The following is a 9,537-nucleotide window of genomic DNA, read 5'->3' as shown; positions in this document are numbered from 1 at the left end:
TCCAATTACCGCCTAAGGCAATAGCAACCATTGGTGTCATGGCCTATATCTTCATGAAAATGGCAATACTTGCTCTTGTCCTGCCTTTTAATGGGACTTTTCATTGCAGTCGGTTTCTCAATGGTCAACCGGTCTTTAATCTCCATGAGGATGGAGGAGCAGTCCTTGTTGAACTCGTACTTGGGAACATCGGTATCAACTCTTTCTTTTTCTTCTGAGACTGGTGAATAGAATTGTCCGCCACCCAGACTTCTTTTCTTTTCTTGCTCTCCTCTTCTTTAACTGGCTGAGCTGACCGGTTTTCTTTTTTTTCAGACTTTTTAGGGTCCGACAGCTGCTTGATGGCATAGAGTTCCGTCGCCTGTACATAGTCTTCGGCTTCCATTCAAAGCTTCTTGGAGGGTTGCCACCCTCTTTTTGACCAAGTCGAATTTGAAGGTAGACCCGTCTTTCAGACCCTTGAAGAAGTCTGTATAGGCAACTTCGTTAGACAACCCTTAGATCTGAATTCTCATCAGATTGAACTGCCGGACATAGGACCTTAGCCCTTCCCTATCTCCCTGTTGAATAGCCCCCAAATCAAGACTTGTCTTTTTGGCTGGGATGTTCATAGAGAAGTTGGACGCGAACAAGTATGCAAGCATATTGAAGTTATTGATGAAACCGGCTAGCAGATTGCCAAATCATCGTAGGGCTATGCTCTTCAATGTCACCAGGAAGCATCGGCACAAGGCGGCGTCATCCAACCCCTGTAAGTACAAGAGGTTGGTGTAAGCCATTAGGTGGTCTTCCAGGTTGGTGGTACCGTCATAGGTACCAACCAACACATTCTTAACCTTGGTCGGCTGAGCCGCCTCGGTTATCTCCCTAGAGAACGCCGACGGCTATTCCCCAAGGTTTAGCAGCCGGAGCTGCCAGTCCATAGGCTGGACATTCAGTGCCGCCTGACCCCCGAAGAAGGTCGGCTGAATGTATGGTGATCTGTATGGCATGTATGGCTGTTGAGGCACATACGGAGCCGGCTGGATAATCTCAGTGCTAGTTCGTGCGGTCATGCCGCGTGCCTAACTCTCTCGATTTGTTTTCGAATACCTCATTGAAGCATTCAAGAAGCTATCTGGGTAAGTCGACGTTGAAGCCGACTCAGACAATTTTTAGCTTCTCTTCAGCTGGATTAACATCCGGGCATCCGAGTAAGTCTTCTTTGATCCATCCAGGTGAACTTGCCGGATGGCTTCCCTCTTCCCTACTTCAGGGAAACGGAGTTTTGATAAATCAATCACGGGCCCATCCATCACCTTTGGTTTAGGGTGAGGAGTAGGCACACGATCCTTCACATGCTTCTTCCCTGAGGGAAAAGGCTTCTTGGCCGACTAACCCTTGTTGGTGCCAATCGTCCTCTTTTTTATCAAGTCCTTGATTCCCATTTGAAATTTGTCAAGAATTTCATTAGTTCGTCTCATGTAACAGGGGCAACACCCTCTACCGCCTGGGGTTGCCCAGCCGGCTTGACGGTTGGGCTGCTAGGACCAGCTTTATCTTCGTCTCGTTCCCTTGTTTCCTCGAAACGGGTGCGTCTTATTCTGAGTGACCCGTTTGGGGCCACATATGTGTCGACATCAAATTCGTCACCACTGTCTTGGTCCGTATAGACCTCTACTCCGGCCAAAGGCCGGTTCTCATTAGCAGGCGGTACAGACCGCTGTGAAGCCATCTTAGAAGTATTATCCCCACCGACGGCGCCAAATGTTTCAGGGTTTTTGGAGTCCCTCAAGAGAGTTACAATTTCAAGAATGCGCGTCGTCCGTCTGTACCTGCAAAACCACGGAAACTCCGGTTGGGTGGAGTTCCGCCTCCGACAATCAAGTTAGAACGTGTCCGGATGTAGAAATGTGTGGAACGTAAAGGTTTTTCTCCCGGATTCCGAGAGAATTCTACAATTAATATTACTTGGGTTTTGTGTGTATATTTATGAATGTGCAATAAATGAGGACTTTCCTCTATTTATAGTGCAAGGGAATCAGTTCCACTTTCATGAGTTGGAGTGCCACGTGTCACCAGAGGGTTGGTTATCTCAGAATCTCTCTGGTGCTGACACGTGTCAGCATGTGATTGGTCCACGTGGACAAGGGGGGTAGTTTTACCCTAAACATTTGGGGAAAACCATTTATCATTAGATGAAACGTTGAAAAGGTTTCATAAATAAATTCCACAAACTATTCTATTGTGGTTTAGAATTAAATAATGAATCCATTCGATATATGATAATATTCAAAACAGGGTATCAAGATTATGTCTTGGATAAAGAAACACCCGTTAAGTGAACAATGATATTTCAATCGAAATTTATCCCTAATCAAGGTCATTTAAATGATAGACGATTAGTGACCACTTGAGATTAGTGTGTAATATGATTTATAGCACCATTTCTTGTGCTACTAGGACATGATTGTCATAAATCATTTGTATAGGTATTGGTTTAGAACTATACCGGATCGACCTATGAGAATACTTTAAGAGATTTAAAATCGTCATAAGTATATTTCTCATTATAGCTGTGAAAGAGCGAGACTGTGAACATGCATGGCCATGCTCAAATGGATTTTGGAAATCATCTGCTTATTGACAGTCGAACTCGGGAATCGAGAAACACTTCTGGACGTAATAAGGATGATGAAGAATCTTACCTTATAGTTCATGAAGAGACATGGGCAGAAGAAAGTGTCGTTTTAGATGGTGATGAATGAGATAAGATTGGCGATTGCATGGGATTCAAATTATCCAATTTTGCAATTGGTTACACAATGTATACAAAATTAACATAAGTTATGATTTGTTTTAGTGCAATTGAGGACTATGTGACATCTTGGATGGTTGGGATTGAGGGGTATAAGAAAGAGTTGGTGTTAGATGACGAATATCGAGATAAGATTGGTGATTATATTGGACATTAAATTCACAAATGGTTATGCAATTTATCAAAAATTAACACAAGTTGTGCCATGATTATATTATTCTGGAACCTGTATGTCCCAACTTACTGGCTAGATGGTTATAATACAGCTGAAAACTACATACTATTATAACTCTTGTGATGTCTATGTAATGTGTAATTATATTGCTTTGGTTATAAATTTCTAATTTGGAAGTTTATTGGCTTTGAAAACGAAAGGCAAAGCTATTTGGCTTAGTTGGCAGGATAGTGTTGTAATAGTAATTTTTACCAACCTATTGTTATTATGGACTTATGGTGTCCATGTTGTGCAGGGTTGCACTGCATTGGTTAAGAACTTTACCCATAAATATTAGGAAGGTGAAGTCCTTTCAAAGGGTCAATTTCTATTATTTCAGAGTTAGGAAATTGCCATATTTTGAGTTAAATACAAGAGCCAATCTTTTCTTTTCCAATATGTGAGTAGGGGTGTACATAAATAGGATCGGACCTAAAAACCGACCCAAATCGGACCTGTTGGGACCAGACCTAATCCAGACCTATAGATTCAGGTCCGGTCCCGGTCATTGAAATTCAGGGATTTTAGATCCGGTCTAAAACCGGGGGTTTCAGGTCCGGACCCGAAACCCGGTAAAATTGTGTTATAAAAAAAAATCAAAAATCAAAACAAAAAATCAGTTTTCCTTTCTAAACCCTAACCCCCTCACAGCCTCACTTTCTCTTTAACTTCCTCCAAGCCGAGAAACACCACCTTCCCCCTTTTGTGTCTCTCTCCTCCAAGTCAAGCAACGAACAACGCCGCCCAAGCCAAGCGCTCAAACAAGAGGGAGTTCATTCAAGCTAACATAAGCTGAGGTTTTCGTTCCGGAAAAAGGGAGTTCGTTCGATTTTTGTTCGAATTTCATTCAAACAAGAGGTTTTCGTTCTAATTTTGTTCAAGTTCAAGTAAGTGGTCAACCAAATTCTTTGGATTTCAATGAAAAAGGTTTTTTTTTCGAATTTTGATTGATTTAGTTTATATTTTAGATCTAGAACCAAGTTTTTTAATTTTTAGGTTGTAATTTTTTTGTTATACTTGTAACTTATTGTAACTTTAGTTTGTAATTTTATAATTTAATTATTTTTGAATTTCTAGATTTCTATGTTGTGGTATAACCGTATAATTGTATAAATAGATTTAGTATTTTGCTGTCAATTTTCGAATTTCTAAGTTTCTGGGTTTATGGTGTTTAGGGGATTTTTCCCCGCCACATGGACCAATTAGCACCTGCCACGTGTCAGCCACGTGGACCAATAAGGGAGTGCCACGTGTCATACTCCAGGAGGTCCAACATGGACCAACCAAGCCACGCCACGTGGCACCTAGGTTGCCAATCTGGAAAACGGCCAACAAGGCCCGAATCCCAAGGCAAGCCCAATCAGTCCTAGGTTTACCATTTAACCTAATATTGGGCACGTACTTCAAGACTATAAATACAGGTAATTAGCCTCCATTAAAGAAGAGATGAACTCATTCAGAGATTACCCCACGTGCATACTAATTGCTAGACCTTACTTAGCATTAATTGCACACCTTCCAAGGTTGCCCACCGCAACTAGCCTGATCACTCCTCTCTTGGGAGGAACCAGATCACCTTTATTTTCCGCACCTTTTACTCCTAAACACGTTCTAACTTGATCGTCGGAGGCGGAGCTCCCACCAACCGGAGTTTCCGTTGTTTTGCAGGTACAGGCGCACGGATCCAGTCCCGGAATTGTAACTCTCTCGCAGGACATCAAAAAACCCCGAAACATATGGTATTTATTTTCTTTGGTTTTTTTTTGGGGTAATTTATCGTTTTTGGTGATTTACGGTGGTGATGGGTGGATGATGGTGGCATGGCTGGGTAAGGGAGGCAGTGGGAGGTGGAGGTGGCATGGCTGGGTAAAGGAGGCTAGAGCCGTTTTTGACATTTTGGAAGTCTAGGGCAAAATGATAATTAAAAAAATCATTTATTTATATAATTGTTAAATAGTTATGTAATTTGTTAATACGTAAATAATTTTATATAATTTGTTAAATACTTTTTCCCTTTCTTTAATTGCACCATTTGGACATTTTCATTCACACTTCTCTTTTAATCTTATTTTGTGATTTATCCGTCAGGAAAAAATATAATGAAATATCATATTTTTATATTTACTTAAATAAATAACTAGTAATCATTAATAAATAATAACCAATCTATAATCCACAAGTATATATTACAATAACTATATACTTAATGACACACTAAAAAAATTCATGTTGATTCTTGGTGAGATAATGCACCATCCTTTTTTTGCTTTTTTTTTGTCATTCTCGTATGGAAAATATTTGTGTAAAAAAAAATGCATATACTGATAATTAATAAAAGGAAAGTCTAATATAATAAAATAATGAAAAAAATAACCACAATAAATCGAACATTAGGTGATCTTCCAATATTAAGTCAACTTTAATAAATTAAAAAACAAGTCTAACATTGATGTTTATATTCCATAAATAATCTAAGGGGCCGTTTGGTTCGCTGTAATGGGGAAAGGGAATGGGAATGATTCCCTTTGTAAGTGTTTGTTTTGCATCTTTTGTCATTCCCATTCTCCATTTTTATTTTTGGGTTTACCCAAAATTGTTCTAAACTCAATCCCCACCCACCCCCCTACCTTTTCCATTCTCTTTCCTCCTCATTCCCTCCCAGCTCCCATGCATCTCTATTCTCTCTCAAACCCTAACCTGAAGCTTCGAGCTGAGGTAGCCGCCGTTGTTGTTTCTCCGGCCACTTCGACGACGATGCCGATAAGGTTTGCCTGTTATCCCACGCATCTGCTTTCTCTCTTTTGTGTTCTTGATTTCACCTTTTTTTTATTTAATTCGTATTTGTTCTACTTGTAGTTCATGAATTCGTATTTGTTTTACTTATACTTCACGAATTCGTATTCTTTTGGGATTTATTTTGTTAATTTGAATTTTTTGTTGAATTTTTTTACTTCTGAATTCGTATTCTTAGGGTTCTTTGTGTTTTGTTTTTTTTTTTTTTTAAAAAAAATTCTACCTTACTGAATTTTGTGCCTCAAATTGTATGTTTAATTTGTATGAAGTCGGGAATTGAAATATTAGCTTAGCATCACCCTTGTCGGGATCCACAAATATTAGCTTGTTTCTACTAGTATTCATGCAATTCGTTGACAGTGCTAGTAATTTTTTTTATTTTTTCCATTTGTTATTATAGGTTCATTTTGTTTTGTACTGAAGAAGATGTTTTTGTATGATAATTCTGTGGTGGAGCTAATAAATTGTCTTCTTTACTGTTCTATAATGAAGAAGATGTTTTTGTTAAGTTGGTTTTATCTATAATCATTGTTGGCTTTCCCATGTTCTATTATTGGTTAAGTTGAGACTTTTATATGTATTTTGTATAAATATGTAAACTTTTCAATGATATGGTGTTGTTGATGTTCTTTTGTATAGAAAATGGCTCGTATTGGTTCTTCTTTGAAAAGGAAGAGAAATTGGGACCACCTTCGTTTTATAATTTCTATGATTAATTGTGTTGTGTTGTTACATTTGTTGGTGTACTCAATAAGAAAAACAATATACAATTCTCAACATCTTAAGTTAGATAAACACACAAGAAGAAAAATGAGAATACACAACTTGAATAGAATGATTAGAGAAAGTGACACTTTGTATAGGAACTATCTTCGTATACATCGATACACATTCGGTGTACTTTAGAGATGGTTAGAGATATTGGTGGATTTTATGAAACAAGAAACACATGTTTGGAAGAGATTGTTGCGAACTTCTTATACACATTAGCTCACCATAAGAAAAATAGAATGATGGGTGCACATTTTTATAGAATTGGTGAAACTATTAGTAGGCAATTTCATGCTTGTTTGTTAGCAATCTTAAAGTTACATGTTCTTCTTAAGAAACCAACTCTAATACAAGAAAATGCGACGATGAAAGGTGGAAATATTTCAAGGTATAATAAAATAAAACCAACACTTTAATTTGAAAAACAAAACAAAAAGTTAGAAATTAATAGATAATTTAAAGTGATAATGTTTGTTTTGTAGAATTTCTTAGGTGCTCTTGATGGTACAATGATTCTAGTTAATGTTCCTTGTGAAGATCGACCCAAATATCGTACTAGAAAAGGAACCCTTGCTATGAATGTGTTAGGAGTATGCTCACCTGAAATGGAATTTACATATATCTTACCTGGTTGGGAGGAATCAACACATGATGGTTGTATTCTTCGAGATGCTATTTCTAGGTCTAATGGTTTGAAAGTTCCAAAAGGTAATTTAATTAATGTAGTGTACTTTATGTAAGATTGACTTAGAAAAAGAGTGGAATTTAATTGTTTTTTGTTTTATTTGTCAAGGTTGTTATTATTTATGTGATGGAGGATATACTAATGGAGAGGGATTTCTTGCACCATATAGAGGGCACCTTTTGTAGGGTTTCGTAGTGATCCACACTACGCGGAAAGAAACCCGCCAAGACCCGCCCCCATAATAAACGCAATTAACAAGCAAAACATAATTAAAAACACAAGAAGGGTATACCTTTGACGCGTGCTTCGCTCATCATTGAGCTCTTACTTGAACCCCGAAAATACGAGGTCTCCGACGGGATCGTACCCTCGAACCCGACCCGAGCGTCCTAAGCCTCGAAGGTAAGTCGAGGCCCGAACAAATATAAACTTGGAGTTTTACGAATTTCAAGGTTTACTCAACAATGGAGTTGCCTTTACTTTTCCACTCAAGTGTCTTCCCATATGCCCAACACTTGGGTATTTATAAGGGAATGCTACTTGATTTCCCATTCTCCCATCAATGTGGGAGAATTGCATTTTTCCACTATTTTATTTTAATTAAAACAAAATAAAATGCAAAGTAATCAATGAGTTACAAGTGGCACATGGAGAAGAGTGGGTAGGTGAGGACCATTCCAAGAGGAGGGGACCATGGCCTTGGTGCCCAAGGCAATTCCTACTCACCTTGGTCCCCACTTGCTCAAACCGGTTCTTCCATGTGGCTGCTAGGGACAGCTGGCTGCCAGCAAGCCTTGGCTACCAAGGCAGCCTTGCTGGCGCCTGGCGCCTAGGCGTGCTAGCAAGCCAGCCAACATTCACATGTGCACATCCAGCAAGCTACGCACACCATGCGAGCTGCTGCTGTGTCATGCCTTGTGCTGGGTGCTGCCTAGCAAGGCTGCTAGCCCACGCTTATGTTATCCTCGCAATATGCCTAGCACAGCTCTCGCATGCACAACACGCATTGCTAGCAAGGCTCAGCCCTGCGATGCTACGTGCTTGCAAAAGGCTGGTTGTTGGGCGAGCGCCATTGCCTAGCACCATGCAAGGCTGCCAACGCCCAGCACCACGCATAGCCTAAGCATGTTGTTATGCGATGCTCGGTGCGGGGCTGGGATGGCTTGCCGCTGCTATTGCCTATCATGCAAGCAAGGCTGCCAGCGCCCAGCACCACGCATAACATAGCATGCTGCTATGCGATGGTGCGAGGCTGCGATGGCTAGGCGAGCAGTGCCAGCCCATGCCTTGCGCCAACGCCTAGCAACCAAGGTTTAGCCTTGCGATGTTTTGGGCGCATGGCTTGCTAGCACACACGCAAGGCTACGATGCTTTCAGTGTCTAGCTAGCTTGCATGAGCCTAGCATGCCTAGCATGCTAGGCTTGCGATGGGTATTACCTAGCCTAGCACTCACATGGCTAGGCCAATGCGAGGCTACGGCTAGGCTCAAACTTGTATCTCGATTGATTTCATGTCTCGTCGAATTCTAAATTCGACTCGACTTGCGACGCTCGATCTCGATGCTCTAAGCTCGATATCCGACGTCTTTGTTCGTAAAACTCTAACGACTCATCAAAATCCTTCGGATTGATTCGTCGTATCGGATCGGTTGTTCGATTGGGTTCGACCCGAAGGGTTCAGTTAAGATTAAGCTGTAATATTAATTATACCTTAATATTACTGATCGGAAGCGGCCTCCACCTAGGCATTCCGATCACTTGACCTTACTGAAGAATTGGCTTTCCGATAATTCTGAACCCTCTATCGGAATAATACACTTGTTGGAAGGACACCATTCCTTTCAATCTCCCACTTGTCCTTCCGGACAAGTGTGCATATAGTGTATAGCCCATTTCCTATGTCACTTATGTCTCTTCGTGAACTATAAGGTAAGATTCATCGTCATCCTTATTACGTTCAGAAGTGTTTCTCGATCTCCGAGTTCGACTGTCAATTAAACAGATGATTTCTACAATCCATCTGAGCATGGCCATGCATTATCACAGTCTCGCTCTTCGAGCGGCCTTGTAAACAACAAAGCCATATTCCCTATTGTCAATAGGGGGACATTCCCAGTCTCGAACTGTAAGCTTCCCTTACTAAGAGGACTTAGCCGCCTGAGTGTTGCCGTTATAATACCCAGTTACGGCAGACGTTTGACAACATCAAAACGACTAGTACTCAAACAAGAGAACTTCTACAATACTCATGGTCGAGGAAAGAGGTTTCGATAGTTA

General features: G+C 40.4%; 1 protein-coding gene across 1 annotated transcript; it reads left to right on the top strand.

The window, feature by feature from the left end:
• Positions 1-6,712: 6,712 nt before the first annotated feature.
• Positions 6,713-7,445, top strand: LOC110692194. Its single transcript, XM_021869194.1, has 3 exons — positions 6,713-6,947; positions 7,068-7,283; positions 7,369-7,445. The coding sequence occupies exons 1-3, from the start codon at positions 6,713-6,715 to the stop codon at positions 7,443-7,445; spliced, it is 528 nt and encodes a 175-aa protein (XP_021724886.1).
• Positions 7,446-9,537: the final 2,092 nt, after the last annotated feature.

This window comes from Chenopodium quinoa, unplaced genomic scaffold (assembly GCF_001683475.1).
Source record: "Chenopodium quinoa cultivar QQ74 unplaced genomic scaffold, ASM168347v1, whole genome shotgun sequence".
NCBI classification, from domain to species: Eukaryota; Viridiplantae; Streptophyta; class Magnoliopsida; order Caryophyllales; family Amaranthaceae; genus Chenopodium; species Chenopodium quinoa.
The sequence above is the reverse complement of the archived record's forward strand: the minus strand, read 5'-3'. Positions and strand labels throughout refer to the sequence as shown.